At 35.9% G+C, this 20206-nt stretch overlaps 1 protein-coding gene across 1 annotated transcript in view; it reads right to left on the bottom strand.

The window, feature by feature from the left end:
• The window catches only part of ATG7 (autophagy related 7), a gene marked incomplete at both ends in the record, with an annotated part of 44808 nt that overhangs the window by 22690 nt on the left and 1912 nt on the right, over positions 1–20206 (bottom strand). Inside the window, 10 exons of the mRNA XM_082004788.1 lie at positions 3766–3960; positions 9550–9708; positions 10330–10474; positions 11910–12000; positions 13033–13154; positions 14249–14337; positions 16500–16649; positions 17661–17777; positions 18348–18425; positions 19761–19878. Of these exons, the coding sequence (XP_081860914.1) occupies positions 3766–3960; positions 9550–9708; positions 10330–10474; positions 11910–12000; positions 13033–13154; positions 14249–14337; positions 16500–16649; positions 17661–17777; positions 18348–18425; positions 19761–19878 (1264 nt within the window). The remainder of the gene's footprint in view (positions 1–3765; positions 3961–9549; positions 9709–10329; positions 10475–11909; positions 12001–13032; positions 13155–14248; positions 14338–16499; positions 16650–17660; positions 17778–18347; positions 18426–19760; positions 19879–20206) is intronic.

The raw sequence follows: 20206 nt of genomic DNA, 5'->3' as shown, positions 1-20206 counted from the left end.
ACTGTCAACATTTTCCCCTTTCTCTTCAGTTTGTGACAAGTGCTTAGAGTAATCTGAAGCTATATGCATTATGACTTAAATATCATAAACCCAATACTTAAACTAGCAGATTTTACTAAATTTACAGGCAAGGATTTTTATAGAGAAAAAAGCAAAAACAATTATACAATAATGACTGTAGCCAGATAGTATACTGCTTCATATGCAGATACTTTAGATAGAAAATCTAGTACTGTAGTTTGTAATTTTTCATTCTTATAGCCAGGAAGTATTTAAAAGAGGGACTTTGAGGGAAGCTGTCAAGAATTAGCCATCCTAACTAGTAAGCTGTGAGTTTCATTGTCATGCTTGGTATTTCAAATAATTTCTGGATATTCACTTTCAACCTTCTTGTAGTTTATTCCTTTCTCAGTCCTAAAGCAAAACCGTGCTGTTGAATCTGTGATAGCACAGCCACGTCTACAGCAAACTATTAAAAGACTGCACCTTCTCACTACCTCTACCTGTAAAACATGAAGATGGTATTCCATTCTCAAAATATGAATAACATGGCATGGTGGTTATTATACTATCAGAAATTAATATTGCTAAACACTTTCCACTGCAATAAACCGTTTCTCTCTCTTCAGTTTACTGTCCAGCAACTACTTGAATCTAACTGGTTAACCCTTAATCAAAAACAGAAAAAAAAAATAAAATCACCATTTTTTGATAAAAAAAACTATGGAAAAGTGTATCTTTTGGCACGTGTTTCCAAAAACCAAAATTTTAAAAGCTCCTGTGCTCAGCAGCAATAGGGATTTAGCGTCTGACACAGGGATTTAACATTTGAATTCTGTGTCTAAGATACTTGTTTTAGGAGGAAGGACTGCAGGAAGAATGAGGATCATCAAGGCAATTGAATTGTATGTGAGGAAACCAGCTCTTGTTTCTACCCCTTATAGAGAACTCCACACAGATTATCACTCACTACGTTCTTCATTTTCTGTGTTCCTGTTTTGATGCCTTGGGGTCCAAACTGCAGCAGTACATCAGATTTGCAGTTGTCATGCAAATTCACATTTGAAGTAGAGCTCTCATTAAATGTTTATCGACATGAAGAACACTGAAAAGCAGATACTGAGCATTTCAGTCTGGATGCCTTGAGATTTCATTGCTGTGCTTATTCAGTGACAGAGAATTCCATCTCCTCACATCAAAGTGATCTTACAAAAATCAAATAACTGTGATGCAGTGAGACACACTATGCCATCGAATATCAGAGAGCTGTCACAAAATTGTCCTCAAAGTATTATTTGAATGCTGTAAGGCAAATATAGTGAGGACTGCTATCTAAGTAAATGTGGGGGGAAAAGTTTTGGAGGTCATTAAAACAACCCTCTCCTGATTGAACCAGAGAGCAGGGCTGCACATAAAACTGCACATATTGCTTACAACTACCAGCCATCAGACATATGGGAGAGTAGGCTGGCACTTTCCAGTTTCAATACCCAGCATTGCAAACTTACTTTTTCTGTCATTTCTGTGCTATTTTTAAACAGACAAAAGATTGCTGAAAGACCTCAGGTGCAAACTGCCGAAAAGACAGCAGGATTAAGTAGGAACTGATTAAGTTCCCAAGTTACACACACTCAGTTATACCTGAAGTGAAGTCCACACTGATCTTTTCACTGGCAGTGTAGTTCACTGGCAAAGGGATGTTCATTTGAACTACAAAGACATACAAGCCTATCACTCAGGATCAGAAATCTATTAAAAATAAGGAAAGAATGAAAAAAAAAAAAATTAAGACCATGGCCTAAAAAAACAAACACCCAAAACAAAGAAAAACCAAACAGAACTGTTTGATCTGGAAAAAAAACTGCTTGCAGTAGGTGCAGAGGAAAGTTCAGATGAATGTAAACTTCAGCAGAGAAGAATATACTTGGAATTTGCAAGATAAAACTACTTTGCAAATACCACAAATCTGCATTCTATCTCCTTTCTACTGTCCAGCTTTTTGGAAATGAATATAAACACAAACAAAAGAAACCACAAACAACTAACGACGATTAGGAAACTAGAGTTGTCATAGCTGAGAAAAATCACAGATTTTAGTAAGGAGAGAATCACAAAATAATGATAAGGAGGACTAAAGACATTACAGTCATGAAAGACTGATAGGGGATGTGAATTGTAGAAACTCATACTTTGAAAATGTGGTTTCAGGCATCGCAAAAGTGAAAAAATAGAAAATGAATTCTGAATTTAAGAAGTATGCCAGGATGTGTGTCAGGAAATACAAAAAAAAAAATCAAAGATCAAATAACAACATTAACTCAGCTGTGTCACATGTCTGTCTTCTTTTACTCTCTTGTGTTAAGTTCACAACTTAATAAATTGCTACGGACATCATTATACTCATGCCACAAAATACACAGGATATGCACTGTGGTTAAACTGATATGTTAAAAGCTTAATACCTGCATTTTCTGATTTTGTGCTATTTTAACTGAGCAAACATGAAACTGCACAATTCTTAAATGAATTAAGAAATATCAAGATTACTTGAGACTGTTTTACTGAAGTCTACATCACGATAGCAATAGAAGTAAGCGTTCAGGATAATTTAGTTGAATTCTTCAGCAAAACCCTATTTTCAACACTGCATTAATTTGGAGAAAGATGCTGCTTCCAGAATCCTGTGTGACTTAGAATGTTCTTTCACAGGAAAAGTTTGGATGCCACACTGTCTTCAAGAACAAAATTCACACAAAAGTAAAGGCTCTATCATTCCTATCTAATCCTCAGTAAGATTTGTAGAACAGGAAAACATGGCTCAAAATCTTCTCCCCATATGCTTTAGTGACTCTCCTGGAAAAATTTTGTTAAGCTTGTGTTTTATTTCTCAGTCTGGTTCATCTGACCAGATCTCTACACTGACCACAAAAGATGTTTTAACATTTTGACTACATAAGCATTTATGCAGTCTCACTGATCTCATATATGGAGTATAATATATAAAGCTTCCGATACTTTTTTTTAATATCACAATTCATAATCTTAATTTCATGTACTGCAGCCCTCTCCATCTTTCTTTGCCTGTACCATAAGGATATTACTTTTAAGTTACAGAAATAGTTGAAGCATTCAACGCTACCTGAGTGAGAGTCATGGGCAGAGTTTGGCTGCATTGGCTCAGCAGAACAGTATGTTTTTCCAATAACGCAACGAGAAAAACCCAAAGTTAACTTTTGACCAAAAAAGCACTGGCATACTTCTTAAGTTCAGAATTCGCTTTCTATTTTTTTTCACTTCTGAGATATATTTTGAAAATGTGGTTTCAGACGAGTTTCCACAACTCACATCCCCTGTCAGTCTTTCATTATTGTAATGTCTTTAGTCCTCCTTACTATAATTTTCTTAGTATTACTATGAAATATGTACCCTTGAGATGCCGAAAAGATACTAACTAGATAAGACCCTGAGCAACATGCTGTAACTTGGCTCTGTTTGGAACAGGGAGTTGAACCAGATCACCTCCAGAGGTCTCTTTCAACCTATACCATTCTGTGACACGTTTCTATTTCCTCTTTTCAACATTATCTTTTTGTCTTATACAGAATTTTCGAGGCTACAGAACACAAGAAAAAAAACTCTGCCCAATCACAAAAGATTGGTCAAATATTTCAATTTCCGATAAAGTTCTTTTAGTTATACACAGCTGGTTGATAGTTGAGAGCTGAAATACAGTGACAAGGATATTAGCAAGGTATGGTACAATACCTTCCTCTTGCTGGCTGCAATGACAGCAGGAAGCCATCGACTCTCTCTAGTGTCCATTAGTAGGAAAACAACATCATGAGCATCAATAAGCTCTTCAAGTTTAGCCACATCCTTCTGAGCCTGTGCCATTGTTACTTCAGAAAAATTCACTGGGTGGCCTGGCATAGGGATGCTCATGTTATAGCCTTCTGAACTCTATATGGAGACAGACAGAAAACAACAAATTAAGAAGATAACCTTGTGACTGAAGCGAATTATTATAGAGTTCAATACAAAAGTGTAGAGTACAAATTCAATTACTGTTTGGCAGAATGGCAACTTTATTCTTCATGTCTCTCTGTATCAGTGCTGTGCATTAAAGCATGGTGCTACAGTTTCTAAGTGAATGGCAGACTCAGCTGCTATATTTCTGCAGAATAGGGCAGCGCAATGCAAATGCACTGGTTTGGGTCATGAAAACAGACCAACGTACAGATCTTACATATGAATATGAACCTGCTGTTATCTTAACTTAGAGAAAATCTTTGTTCTGGGTTATCTTCACAGCCACTTCACACACAATGTTAATGGGATGTAGTTTATATTTCTGATATTAAATATTGACTCAATTACAGTAAGACAGATGCAAAGTATCATACATTTTCCTCTTTGTTTTGAATTCTTCTCAAAGAACAATAGTCTCAAATGATTTTCATGTAATTCCACCAGCCATATGTGAGCTTGATGTACAAGAAAATCACTTCTGAGAGTTGTTACTCCAGCGCTTGGATGTCTGGAGGCTTGTGCTATGCAGATGCTGGAAGAGCCTGATCTTATTGCAGAAACATATGCCTCTTCCAACTCCATATTTGGGCAAGGCATATCGACCAGAAAATGGCTAAAGAGCCAAATAAGCATATACAATCCACATACAATGCAAAGAATTAACTCACTCATTTGGAAAAATGTTAACATAATCTGCCAGCCATCTGCTATAAGAGAATAATGGATCCTTCATATGTTACAGAAGCATAGGCCTTGCCAAAGCTTCCTTGCTTGTCACTGTGCTATAAGCAACTAACAATTGGAAAGCCAAATTTTAAAAGCTGTATGAACCAAATATAAAATTACATGGGAAGAGAGGAAAGGAATGTTGGCAGAACATGCTTTTGTACAAACCAATTATATGCACAAGTCATAAATCCAGGTGAGCCAAATAACCAGAAGAGTGAAGTATGCATTCTATACATCATAAATATCCCCGAACATAAAAAGAAATAAGACACATACAGCAGCTTGGGGAAATAAATTTGGGTAATATCTGCATTAAACATGGCAAAGGATGCACCTTGCCCCCCCATCATCTTCTTCCTGCTGGTGCCCCCGCCACCTCCAAGGGGAAAAAATGTAGAGTCCACAGTGATCCAGTGTGCTGTTACCAGGGCAGCTCCACTGTGTCCCAGTGAGGACAGCCTGGGTTCTGCATCACCAGCACAGACATTGCACAGTTACTGGAGGAGGTTTTACCTTCACTATTATTCTCTCCTCCAAAAAGCTGTGGCAGGAACAGAAAACTTAATCCATGCTGTATATGAGTAATGTATTTATGGAAAACTCGTCAAGCCCCTGTACTGCATACAAGTGCTGATTTATTAGATAAGTAGAACTGACACTGTTGGTGGCTTAGGAGGTCGATTTTTGCTCAAAAAAATAAAATGAAAAAGGAAGTAAGTTGAACACTCGCTGCACAGAAATACAGTAACAAGGTTTGTGAAATAATAAAATCTTACCAGAATTCATAAAAAAAAACCCTCTATCCTAGCTGTAGGGATACATACAAGTCTAGCAGCTTCAATAGCTTCAATTTTATTTGAATAACTGTCACTTGAAGAAAAGACACCAGTCACTAGCAAAAGTGGCTGAGGTATAAAAAGAGCTAAAGGTTACCTTGTGATGGCACATGCATATTATTTTAAAGGAGGAGTAAATGTGCATATATCCTCAAATACAGATCTCGTTCATTCTGCAGAATCCCAAAATCTCAGGGAGTCTCTATATAGCAGAAAGAATTTTGCTTGACTGCTCACAAGAAGGCTTAGATTTTAAGACCGGAACCTTCATACTAACAAAAGATTTAAAATTACTCCAAATTATCCAAAACAAAATAGTATTTAGTTACCATCCCATAAGGTATTAGAAATACACACTTATTAAAATAATGCACTTTTCAACACTTTCGTTGACAGCTGACCAAAGCTGTGCTTGAGGCTCCAGTGCTTTAGTTTGTGTTGTTTTTCTTTTTTAAAGCAAACCGATATCAAAACATTGCAATTTGTGGTGCTACCCTAACCTTTTCTCTCGTTTTTATTCATATTTCTATTAACTTCCTGCATTTTTTTTTGTTAAATCATGGCTCAGATCACTGAGAAGATATCTGTGCTCAATATATTATACCTGAACAGAAGTGTGCCATGGATAGGTACACAAAAAAATTAAGAAATGTGATCCTGCCATCATTAAATTTTCTATTGGAAATACCTACATAAAATGGGCCCCCATGCAGTATAGTACGAAGGATGATAAAATGCTGAATACACTGCGAGTTCCATGCCTGAATACTTCAGGAAATGATTGTATAAGAGCGTCAATAAAGTTAAATTCCACAGCAGCCATATGAATGACACTGTGCATTACCTACTTGCAATGAAAGGTTGTGAATCCATAAATTCTGCTATTTCCAAGTCCTCCCTTCTTTTTTATTATAAAACTCTAAGCTACAGTTAATGATAGTCTTAGAAGTGGAATGAAAGAAATCAAAGCTCCTTGCCAAAACATTCCTTCTTGTTTCAGTTGCAATGATGAGGTGTTACTCTTCCAACTAGAACGGATGTAAAATTAAAAAAATAAAATAATTCACATAGAGCAGTCAAGCATTTCAAAGTCAACCAGCAGAAGCTGCATTTTCTGTGCAAAATATTACTCACATTGAAATCAAAGAAAGTAAATTAGACCACAAGAGAATTGCACAGAAATGTAAAACCAAATTTTCAGAAATGCCTTCAGAACCAGGCTTAGTTTGGATTGGATACTGCTTGGATTCCCATGGGCTTGGAAGGACTGTGTGGGTTTCCAAACAGCAAGAGAAACAAGCAGGCTCAAAATCCAGGACAACTTATCTTTTTATTCAAAGACATTTACACTGATAAATATGGGTTTTGGTAACAAGCAACAGTGCAGTCTGCAATAACAGATGCAGCTTTTTTTTGAGAAGTCTAGCAAAATCAGCTGGGTTATAAAATCTCCACCTACACTAGCCTCGCTGTCCAAACCATCCCAAAGCACCAAGGCTTTACCCAGGCTAATTAAAGACTTATTGTTAGTCTATGTGCTTGGCCTGCTGCTTAAACCTCACCATGCTCACATGCTGTCACATGATATTAACTGTTCGAACCAGAGTTTTTACTGTTAAGCCCTGTTAATTCTTCTTAATGCTAGCATGTTGTTTCTCTGCAGATTTACTAATGGTCAAACATGATACCTCTTCTCCAGGAATTCTTCTGCAGGAATGAGTTGCATACAGGACATGCTGTTACTAAACAGGAAAACTGTTTTTTTCCTGTGTATACCACATGTCCTAACACTTACTGATACAGGCTCACTAAAGCATTGCTGTTGGCTCCCTCTTACTACTAGAAGTTCCTCTCCAGGTTAACTTTTTTTTTTTTAAAGCTTCATCACAATCTCGAGATTCCATAGCACAGTCTGGTCTTTGTTTCTAACAAGAAAACTCCCAACACCGACTTCTGGCCTTTATCTCTACATGCAAAACTGTACCATTCAGGATTCCACAAACAGCTTTTATTTCTTCTATGAAACTAGTAATTTTTCTTAATATTCCTATTTTCATTTTCTCAAGTTTAAAAAGTGAAAAATCATGTGACAAATCCTAGTTAGCATCATGTTGGTACTCTACGTGACACTGCACAGATGCTTCTTTTCTGTACTTGTTTTATTATTTAATATTTCTATAACTAAATTAATACCACCAAGTAACACTATGGTGCAGCAAGGTTAAATGAAATTCTAGGAACTTTTAGATGGTCTCTTCCAATTGACTTATCAAAACTTCAGAAAGTGAAATGTTTAGCATTTTTTCATACTGGGGATCATTGTCTGATATTCAAATACTCATTGAATTACTGCTTAGTACCAGTGCTGATTTCATAAATAATGACAATAAGATCAACACAGATAAAAACAGAACAAAACCAAAGAGCAATCCTCAGGTCAAACTAAATGAACCTAAAAATGCTTGGAAACAATCTTCTGTAAAGCTTGTTCACAACACAGATCATCAACAACGTAACATCTATATTCCACTGTTAATAACTCTCAATATTATGACCAGTAACATAATCCGTGGCATTTTAAATACAGAATTGCATAGTAAGTATACAAAACTCATTCTTACTACACTAAGTGGTTAAGATACTGATTATACTGATTGCCAGCTGAGCTCTGGTAACTATAGCTACCAATTCTAAGACAACCTCAATTCCAAAGCAAAAACTATAAACAGTTGAGTGACTTCTATCATGTGCCAAATAAGTATAAAAAAATGTTGCTTATGATAGAGCAAGCAGAGAACATATGTATTCTGAAATTATATGCCATATCAATTCTTCCCCCAAATGAAGGATGGAAGTAAAGAGAACTGCAAATATTTTAAAAGTTTTTTTTTTAATCTACTTTATTTTCAGCGTTGAAAATTAGGTGTGTTTGAACACGTGCACCGAATAATGTTCATCCCTGGAGTCAAAGAGGATAAAGGCTGCTATTGGTGGGCCATTCATCATAAAGTTTCTAAAACAACATACAAATTCATTTCTGTCTTCTGTTCCCTTTCAACTACTTCATTCTGATAGTAAGTTGTTACCATCAGGCTCCCCAAGAGAAGAGCACTTTGGCAAAGACCAACACTGATATCTTCTCCAGGTTGCCACAAACTACCTCCCTTTTCTGGGTCTGATTCAGTTTGCTTAGTTCTTGAATAAAAAAAAAGCAGACAAGAAAGTTCTCTTATGTCATCTTAATACTCTGTATTACACTCCTCAGCAAAGCAAGATTTTAATCAATACTTGCTGCTATTAAGTTATTCTGGGCAAAACCAAGAGAAAAAACAACTTTCACTTTTACAAGTAAATTGTTTTCTTTTACTTGTACTGATCATTCATAGAGCAAAATGTCCATCTACAGCAATCTTGAGAACATTAGGTCATTTCATTCCAACAGCAGCAGAACCAGTTAAAGATTAAGTATTTGCCCCTTATGTAGAAAATCAACTTAAATAGGATTGCAAATTTTGGGTGTAAAACATAATAGGAAATCTCAACAATAGATTTATTACCGCCTTCAAGACCTTCTGCTCCCATAACAGAAAACCAATGTGTCTAAACTCACATTTAAGAGTAGCGTGGAAAAGCACGATATTAAATGCAGCCATTACTGGAAGTTCCTTAGGACTTATTAGATGGGAAAAAATTTTACTTCACAATCAACAAGCTACAAGATGATTCAGATGATCCCTCATTATATTCAGACAATAAATATTTAATGAAATGAAGTTTAACAGGTATGGAGTACTTGAAGTGAAATGCTTATAGATTTGTCAGTAACCAATGTAACACCTGTGTAGTGTTTTTCCCACTCATAATAATGCTTAATTACTAGAACTTGGAATAGCTTTTTAAAGTCACTGGTTCTCTTCCAATGAACATATTAACACATTTTAAATACTCATCTTACCACTCCTGGGAAGATTTTCTGCAGCCTGTCTGCTGCTGCAAGTGCTTTAGGCTTCCCACCGCTAAGACAGTCTTCGAACTCATACAGTGGCTGTCGTACTGGGTTAGAATAGGAGATCTTTGCATTGTCCACAAATGTAATCTTCCTGACTCCCCAACCCTAAACAAGAAAGTAATTTAAATAACGGTAAGTACAATGGGCTTAGCCATATACTTTTGAGTACTGCCAGAAACTCAAGAGGAGTTCTGTCCAATTCTTCTAGAAAGATCAAGCTACAAAAGCTTTTGAAGCTATTCACAGCAACAGCCTTGTAGTTGCACTGAATTAAGGGAGCAGAAACTTTGGTCAGTCCAAATATATCATTTGGCAGCAATCCCTCAAAACCCTGCTGAATTCAGTGGGATGTGGTAAACATCCCTGAAAGTAAATATCAGCCCAGTTACTGCAAGCGCTTCACTGTGAATTTGATCATATTAGCTTGATAATTTGTTCCAGAATTTCTTGTTTGATCTTTTTTAATGTAAATTCAAAACAAATTACTATTCTGCTAAGGTTCTCTTACTACCTGCTATGCTACTATTAGAAGAATGTCAAGTTATTTCCATTGGCTACAGATCTTACCTCTTCCCTACAATCTGTAACATTGACTAATATGTATTACATGTACATTAATACAGAGGAATACAACTTTTCTCTTACGTGCCATGGCAGCTGCTCAAAAAAATAAGATCATATAGAATTTATGAGAAACATTACTTTTAAGACTAAGTCAAGACTTACCATCAAGGTCCTTGCAACACTACAACCCAGTGTACCAGCTCCTAGCAGCAGACACTTGGCAGACACAATTTTTTCCAAATCAAGAGTAGGCACCAACCGCCAGCACATCAATTTCAAATTAAGATCCACTGATGATTCTGCCAACCTATATCATGAAATAAGTAACACCACACTTATGAATGTTCTTGTGTTTCTCCAACAAAGCAATTACTTTTATTTCAACTGAAGAAGTTCAATAACCTTTTTTTTTGTAAGGAGAGGAATTCAAGAATTCAACATAGAGGTAATATGAAAAATAAAGTCACCCCCCAAGCATACTTCCACCTAATAATAAGGTGCATGGAAAGGAGATTGGAAAAAAATTATTTCCTGCATCCAGTTACATCTGTCCTCAACATGAAATATTACACTTTCCCTCCAAGGAATGAAGTCTATTCTTTGTGGAAGTTTTAGAAGGAAAACAAGGTAGGAAATCCATGCTCAACCTAATGTCAGATTTTTGTATTCATCAGAACACAGGGTATAAAACTCTCATTAAGTCACCACAAATCATCCAGAGTGTAATAGCTGGCACAGGAAAGTGTCAGAAGAAAAAAAAAAAAAAAATCCATCCAGAGCATGACTATCTCATTCACTCTCCTGCTCCCTCCTTCCAAAGAAGTATATTGCTTCACACAGAATGGTAATGCTTATCCTTCTATCCTTCTCATACAACTCCTTACAATTCTTTTGCCTTTCTTGTCTTCAAATCAGATACACATATAAGTTCTCAGATTCCTCACAGCTTCACTCCCTTATACATCATAAACATAATTTTTGCAGTATCCATTAAATTATTTGTTCAACAAGGATTTAAGATCACAGTTGCCAAGGCTGCCATTACTAACAGCCTCTATGGCAATTAACAGAAGTTAGCATGTGTACAAGTAAAGAAGGTCAAGTTACATTTACTTAAAGAATTACAAGCCCTCAGATGAACTTTCTTTAATGTCTACGAACACACTCTGAATTGCAACAAATGCAAGACAAAAATGGGTTAGCTTGATAGGTAAAATGTTAACCTAAATCATTTGATCAATGCACTCCTACAGTGTTGCAACATACATGTAGTCAGTGAAAGCAGAGGAGCCAATAGGCTGTGTAACTAGACTGTTTTCAATCCATTGCCCATACATTATGTGCAGAACAGTAATAATTACTAAGGTCATGTTTCCCAAGCTCTTTCCTGTCACACACTAACAATTCCAAAAGGCTGAACTTTTCTCCATGCTTATTTTCATTATATTTAACAACATGCAGGTTATGGAATTCAAGGAAAACCACAGGCCTATAACACTATGACCTACATTCCACTCAGTTTTAAATATAATGCATTTGAAATTTTAAGCTAGAGTCAAAAACTGCAAACACTTCTGCTGCAGGCAGTGCACTCTGCTCTCTTAAGGTCCTTACCTCCAATAGGACTGTCCAAAGAATATATACTCTATGTGCTTCTAACAGAAACAGAAATGTCACATTTCAATTTGTTGTGGCTAAAGCCCAAGTAAAGAAAACTGGAGAAATTTAAAAGACAATAAAACCTTTTTGGATCCATGCATTCACTGAGATTCACCATCCTTGGACCCATGCCTCCCTTTTGGTTTTTCTCCCATCCAACAGCTTTTGGACAATCTGTTTGACATAGTAAAAAAAAAAAAAAAGGAAAGAAAGAATGAAAGCCTTAATATCACAGGATGGAAAAAAGAAATCTTGTCGGATAAAACCAAACAAATTCTAAACCTGTAAGTAAATAATCTGTGTCTTAACAACCCAGTATACACTGCTATACAAATTTTGCTGTTTTACATTAACTGAAATCACTGCTTTTTGGAGAAGTGCTTCACTCTCAGGTGTCCGATATGCTGGTTTTGCCTGCTTGGCTTGTTTCAAACCTAAAACAGAGACAGCATCATTCCTTATGAAGCCTCTGGATCTTTAATGTGAAAGAGACTGCTATGTTCAAAACTCAGTAAATTCATAACTCAGAACTCATTAAATTTTGCCAAGTTCAATCATCTCTTCATGTTCCCTAGACTTAATCTGTAAAATCAGCAAAGAATTATATAATAATGAAACAATTCACAACGATTACATGTAAAGCATTCAGAACTTCTTTGATGAAGTAGAGAAATTTTGTGATACTGTCCTGTACACAGAAACCAACATCCGAGTTTATGTTCTAAAGTTACAAATGTATTGCTTTAAAATATATCTGCCTACCTCACTATGGGATTGAGGAAACAATTCCACTCTGTAGCAGGCTTCTACCATTTTAGAACTACACAGAAAGTCTGCATCACATAAATTCACTATCATATGCATTTTTTCTAGCTGAGGGACTGCGTACAAATGTAACAAGAAAAAAATACACTAATTGCCAATTGCCTGGTTTTTGTATTGCATATGACACCAGGAGGACTTTAAATTTTTTCCTCCCTAAATCATGTTTCTAAAAAAAAAAAAAAAAAAAGAGAAAGGAGCATATGCTCTCTTCTTCCCTTTTTGAAGGCATTTAACAGAAATTCAAACAATTTAAAATCCATTTGAAATAACTCAGCATAAGCAATGATTTAGTAGCAGTAATTTTTTCCATCTTCCCAGTGATTAAGGAGGGAGAAAAAAAGATGGGAAAGAAATGTTTTTTTTTTTTTCCAAATGGATTACCTGGGCCAAGGACTCTCTCTGGAAGTTTTATTTCAAAGATAATGCTGTGTGTTATGTCTCTCACTCCTTGCATGGTCCTATCTCTGAAGCAGAGCACTTCAACTGACTGGAGAATGCTGCCCCTGCCATGTAAAAAAAAAGACAAAGAAAGAGAGACATGCAACTTCTTTAACAGGAAAGAGACTTTTAAACACTATTTCACACAGATTTAGTCTCTTGCAGATTCTGAATCAGGCTTTTTCTGTTAGTACTGGAACACTGTTGTTCTGATCAGGTATAAATAAAAACAATTGCTTAGTATGTGAAAAAGACTAGTTTGTTGTGAAAGAGCTCTAAACCAAATGACACTGTCAGTCTGTCCTCTGCCATTTATACAATGCTGCTGGACAAACTACATATTCAGAGGAATAAAAAGCAGGGAAGCAATAGAGCATACCTCAGGTGACACAATGTACTTTGCCATGGCACAAGCAAGATCCTCTTAGTTCTCAATATAGTATCATTTTTGCTCCTTAGGATTCAAATCCCCAAATCAAACAATTAGAACTTCAGTGCCTAAACACCTCTGAATTTCAGAATGTGTAAAGCTCTCTGGGCACTGACACGTCGTTCTATGCTACAGTTCAGCTAGCAACCCAGAAAACACCATACCTAACTGAGCATTTCTTCTCCTGCATTGTAATAAAAATGTAAAAATCAAAACTATGAAAATGCAACTTAATTATATTTCTGTTACAGCAACCCAATTTTATATGATGCTTTAAATGATACTTTTTCTCCAAGTATCGGAGTGTAAAACTATGTCCTGTCTTCTCAACTTTTGCCCAACAAAAAATTCAAGAAGGTACACTAAAGAAATCCTAAGAGTATCAGATTTTCAAAATTTACATCTACTATTACTTGGGACTAATTAATTCTATAAAGTCATAGAATACTTTAAACAAGATTTGAAACAGCTAGAGGGTATTGGCAGGGTCTGAAGGATGTATTTCCAGGTATGTGCATGCATGTGAGGACTAGGAATAACAGGAACTTGTGACTGACAGAAGTAAAAAACAGAATAATGTGCAAAATCAGAATCACTGAAGGTGAGTCATGTCAAGGTTAAAAGTTAAATCTCAGGTGGGTGATACAAGTAAAGAGCCATGGAGGGAAAAATGCCTAATTTGATATCAACAGATAAATAATCTTTGTGGTAAAGAACAAAATATAATACCATTTGTGGGCTGCCAGGATCAGGAAATTTCTCAGTGGCCATCCTGGATAGTGGGATAAATTACATGGATCATAAACTCCAACTGCCACCTGCAAATAAAATTGCTCTAAATGAGAAGTCATCTATCCATACTGATATTTGGTTCATAGTAAAAGTTATCTGGCATTTTCAATGTAAAACTTCTGGACAAAGAAGGCCTACACACACATTTTACGTATTTACAAATGTTTAATAGATGTTCACCCTAGATTTCAGTCAAGTGTTTGCCACAGCTTTGAGATTTGTTCAGTTTTGCCTTTTTATGGACATACACTTTTCACTACAGTATGTGCACCTTCCTTACACATACTGTTATGGGAGAAGCCCAACAACTGAAGCCTTGCCCTCAAAACAAAAACCTGTATTCATTTTGGGATGATTAAAAAGTAAAAGGGGACAGGCCAGCAAGATGCCAAGTCAAAGGAAAAACAGCATAAATTCACTTGTAAAGCCAGCCTTCAAGATGGGATCTATATAAACGAACTGGACATTGTGACTCATGTTCAAGCAATGTAATACCATGCCTGTAATTGAGGCATCTAAACTAGGAACTTACTTCACAGTCAACGCAGAACCAAAACACATCCAGAGATTAGAAATACACCACTGCCTACCTTTAGATATGCTGAAAATCTGACCTCAGCCATCACTAGTGATACCTGTGTATCATCTACAGGGCTCCTCCCTCCTGCTTCTTTGCATATGGACGGACTTAGAGTGACTGGTCTCAACTCTACCACATCAGTGAGGTGTCCCTAGAACAGTCTGAAATGCAGGTGAGCCAATCTAATGAATGCAGATAGGAGAAACAGAGGCCCACTCCCCATCCCTCCTCCCAGACATACACTGCTGCTGCTTTGCAACTGCTGACTCAAGCAGGCTAAGACCCCTTAGTAAGCTGATTCAATTTCATAAACTAGCAGAAAATTAACTCAGCAACAGCAAAAACATATTTTTCTTCCAGGGCAGCAAGTTCAATCGGCTTGTTGAAATACAAACAAACTCTACAAGCAGTATTGATGCAATAAATCTTATACAACAGGTCTAAAATTTCGGCACTTCCAAGCGAATGTTAATGAAGAAATATATTCCAGATGATTACACATTTCTCTCATATTGAGAAAGTCCCTATCTAATTAAGTATACTCTTAATCTGTGACAAATCTCAACCTTCACATTCTTATTTTGAAAAGAACAACTGTGGACCTAGGTCTTAAGTTCAGAAAAACAAGTTTGGAAAAGCAAAAAAATAACTGAAGATCAAGTATTATAAAACACAACTAAACTATAAGGTGTGGCAAGACCTCCTTAAAAAAGTCTTTTTTGCACTTACTAGCTCTTCCCCATAACTCAGAGTTTTGATTCCTAATACTTCAATAAAACATGCAAGATAAAAAAAAGTTTGAAGTCCACCAAAAATACAGACAGTAAAGCATTCAGAAAGGCCTAGCAAAGTTCAGCAGCTGAGCAACATGACCCAAAACAGAATTCAATGTACATAAACACAAGCCAGCCATGCCAGTCAACTCTTGCTGTGATGACATCTGCTTCATGTATCATTATAATTCTTCCCTTAGTGAAAGCAATGGACAGTACTCACTTTACACTCAAAGGACATACACAATCTCTGCATTTAACATAAGAAACATCCCAGCCTCTTCTGGTGCACAACCCATCTATCTTCCAAAATTACAGAGCCTTTATCTTGAACATTCTTCATATACAGATTCCTGGCAATTTTTATCCAAAGCTTTCATGTTATAACATGTACATGTGGCAAAACAAACACTGAAAGCTGAAAACTCAAAGTTGAAGTTGCCGATAGAGTACTCCTTGATTACTGCTACCACAACTAACAAATACATAAAATGAGTACCAATTTTTAGTAGACAAAAAGTGTTTTACATCTATTATAGCATAGTAGGTACAGTGGTTAGAAAACTTTAATCAGTATGCTAACACTTTCATAAACTTATGTCGTTTCTGTTCTGATAATGAGGAAAACAAAGCATGAAGAACTTGGTTTTAAGCTGATAGAACTAGAGACACTTAACTCTACACAAAAAAATCAATCCAAGCTGCTGGTCTTCAGCTATTTACCTAGTCTATTCATTAGCCAGCCATTGTGCTCAGCTTGGTATTATAGACACTTTTCAAACTATTTGTAAATTAAACATTTGTAGGTTATAAGAAGACATAAAATTCTCATTACCTTTCCCCCTTGGTCTTGGAAGAAACCATCCCACTTTTTCAGCGGAGATATCACTACAGAATTGTCATGATACTTGATTAAAAAATAAGGCAAGGCTGTAACCCCCTCTTTCTGGCAAAGTTCATCATATGCTTTCTGAAGTGCTTGAATCTAAAAGTAAAAAGACAACTGTAACCAACAGTTTTAACAATCTTATACAGAACCACGGAAAGTGTTTTAGCATTTGGTAAGGCTAGCTCACTAAAACAATCTTAGAATATAGCGTATTCAGAAGTTTTAAACCCCATTATGACCACAATAACTGAGATCAAAAATTCAGTTGCAAAACAGCATTTGTCAATGCAAATTTTGAACAGGGACATTATTATCGTTGCTGCAAACTGATTTACCAATTCAACCATTCAATTTATTTTGGTATACATATTTTTAGTGTTTAGTTGAAACTATCTTTGGATCACGGTGTTTTTACACTATTTACTACTACAGAACTACTGAGGGTCTCCTGAGAAGAAGGGAACTATGCATTTTTCACTGAAAAAACCCCAAACTGTTTCTTGTTGATTATTATGCCATTAAAAAGCCATTCAAGGTTTTGCATTAACTTCTGTCAAAGCAAAAAGGCGCATCTGGACAACTTGATTTTTTTGTCCTTTTGCATTTTAATATGAAAGAAGCTATAAAAAATGCTTAACTTTTCTCCTAAAAAAAAATCTTCCACATCCAGTTCTTTTTCTTGTCCAATCATACATTTTATTAAAAATTTTGTAATTTCTAATGACTTGGCTCTCCTGTGGGATGTCCCTTTATAAAATTTTCTTAAAAATATGAGTTTCAAAAGCATAGCTATATATTCAATAAGCTGTAAATAAAAATTAAAACAAACATAACTACCTCTTCAAGAATTGTTTACCACATCTGCCTCTAAATGAATAAAGCTGAAGTGATGTTAAGCTGAGAGATTTTATACAATAATGAGAAAAGAGGTAAACAAAAAACCCACATGGAAATAAGAAAAGTGAAGATTTTAAAAGAAATTAGGTCCTCAAATTAATACAGTATGTGCTAATAAAAACATTGAGTTTTACAGCCCACTTAAAATGGGCACAAAAAGCACAAAACTGCTTAGTGCTATAGACTTAATAACATTTAGTATTTGGATACCTGATTTAATGTGAATCTGTCACCAAGACACACTGGTTTCCGAATTACATGTATTCCATCAGCGAAGACGAGAGCAGGGTAGCAAAACCAGTAATAGAAATGATACTTTTTTAAATCCTAGAAAAAAATTTTCGTAAAATTGTGGTAACAAACATATAAATCAAAGTAAATCACGGTTTGGAATACTTATCATAATACATAGTTGATGATACTAACCACAGTTCTCTTTACTTCACAAGGCATTGTGTCATGATTTTAGAAAATAATAAAAAAATACTAGAAGACTTCTCTGTATACGTTTCTAAAATTTAATCAGACAATGTATGTACAATACTTCAGTTTTTGTTAGCTGGAGCATTATTTATTAAAACTTTCAATTTGTTAAACATGAAACAGTTGCTCTACTTTTACTAATACGTATAAGGCCATCCAATAATCTTATGCATTTGTAGAAAAGAATGAGATGGCACCAGCATTTTTTAAATATATCCTAAAATATTTTATATCTCCATGTGAGAATGGCTTATTAGATTTAAAAAAAAAAAGTTTTCACACATTTTAAGATGTCTTAAAACAATCCCGATAACATTAATATGCTGATACTAATACAGTATTTCATCTAAAAAGAAACTACTACTTCATTTTCACTATAATGCTCTAAGTATGAGACCTATTATTGTTACTCACTGCGAATGTCAGCAGCAGGAACCTGTTCAAGAGCATTGGGTTTTCAAGAGCAGCTCCAGATTTTATTGATTCCCATATCTCCCATTGATTGCGGGAACAAGGAGGAAGAAAAAGGGCAGAGAAATAAAAAAACAAGGTGCCATGAGAACAGCTGCAGAAACCTTTAATTATTCCAGCTACCTTTAAAATACTGAAATTAACATTCCCGGTAATCCATTGTGATCTTTTCCTAACTAACTGCATCCACACTATTATCTCTGCTGATAAGACACAGATGTGCACTCTCTAACACAAAAAATTATGGAAGCTGGGGAACAAGAGGAGCCCTAGCTCACGGATCAAGCAAGAAGCATTAAAAAAACAAAACAAAACAAAAATCATCAGGAACAGTCCCTCATGCGTATGAGCTATTAACACTAGCACAATATAGAACATACTGTGGTATTAACTTTATTGTACTCTCATCTTTTTTGTTCATGAGATCTATAGACACTAGACATGTGAACAAGCTACTAGGAAATTTGACCAAAAAATGGAGACTTGCAAGAAGGCAGTACACTGCAAGTCAGTGAGACAGGAAGCTACAATAATTTTATGAGGCAGACCTGTTTGATCTTTGACTTAAAAAAATAAAGCAGCAAGAGCAAATAAAGCATTCTGACCTTCCCAGTTTCCCTAAAGATAGATATTGCATCGTACCTACCACCGGCACGGAAGTACTAGGCCACAGGAACACAAAAAAATTCATAGTCTTGAGTGAAGACCTGCATGAAAACTTTGCTACTCAAGGCCAGGAGGCAGAAAATCAATCTAATTAAAGGAATCAAGGACTGGTCAAAGTCAAGTCTCTCAAAAAGAAAAAGATTGCCTTAGTTTGATTTTAAATTCTCCCCAAGCCATGACATTTAATTTAGCTAGTTACAGTCCAAGCAGACTAGCCCCTTCCTTTGGCAGCCACCTTTTTCTTGCTTTATCTCAGTCTTCTGGCTGTTCTGGAGCTTCCCCATCACTCTGTCACACAGATGTATTGCAGTAATCTGAAGTTTAAACCAGGCACTTGCTCGTTTCCAAGTGTCAAGGCAAATGTTAAAAATGTACTCTACAGAATTCAAGTCACTGGCAGCTCTAATAGCAGTGTTAAGCTTAAAATGTGGCCTAGTCAAAATGTGGCCTAGTAGAACACTGAATGAAGTCCTCCAAGTATAACTGGCTACTTTCTACTCTCTTGTAAAGAACAGTAAAAAGAAAACATCAAACTATTCCTTCCAGAATAAGTTAAATCCTGGGGCTACTATATGGGTGAGTATGGACAGTATCTCCAATATTTGGGGCAGAGACTAATACTACTAATAATAGCATTTTACTGGCTATTTCCAAACCCTTGCTAACAGTTGATTTGGTTTTTCATCTTACCTCGTTTGCTTCTTTCTCCAGAAGTGATTTCTTATCACAGGATTTGAAAGTCTCAAATGTATTGGTATTATACAATGTTCCGAAAGCAGGACAGCAATGTGCTGGTATTGAAGCATTCCTGAATGAAAGAAAGAAACCTCTAGGAATTGGATACTAACACCTTCAACATGATCAGCAGCAGCAGCAGCAGCTATCCTATGGTGTAAGGTTGCCCTGAAAATGTCAAATGAGGAGGCACAGTAACAAAAGTTAACGACAGTTCTAACAAAAACATTTTTATGATCATCATGCTTTCTTGATCATGGATTGGTATAAGAACCCATGCAAATACACGTCTACATTATGACTTCAAAAATATATCAGGCATCTGTATCATCTCTAAGCAAGGTGGCATTAAATCACAGATTGAATATTTAAAACTTCTGTTCAAATACAAACTATCCCTG

The sequence above is a fragment of the Phaethon aethereus genome, assembly GCF_964289735.1.
Source record: "Phaethon aethereus genome assembly, chromosome: 11".
Classification (NCBI taxonomy): Eukaryota; Metazoa; Chordata; class Aves; order Phaethontiformes; family Phaethontidae; genus Phaethon; species Phaethon aethereus.
This window is presented reverse-complemented; position numbering and strand designations above follow the sequence as displayed.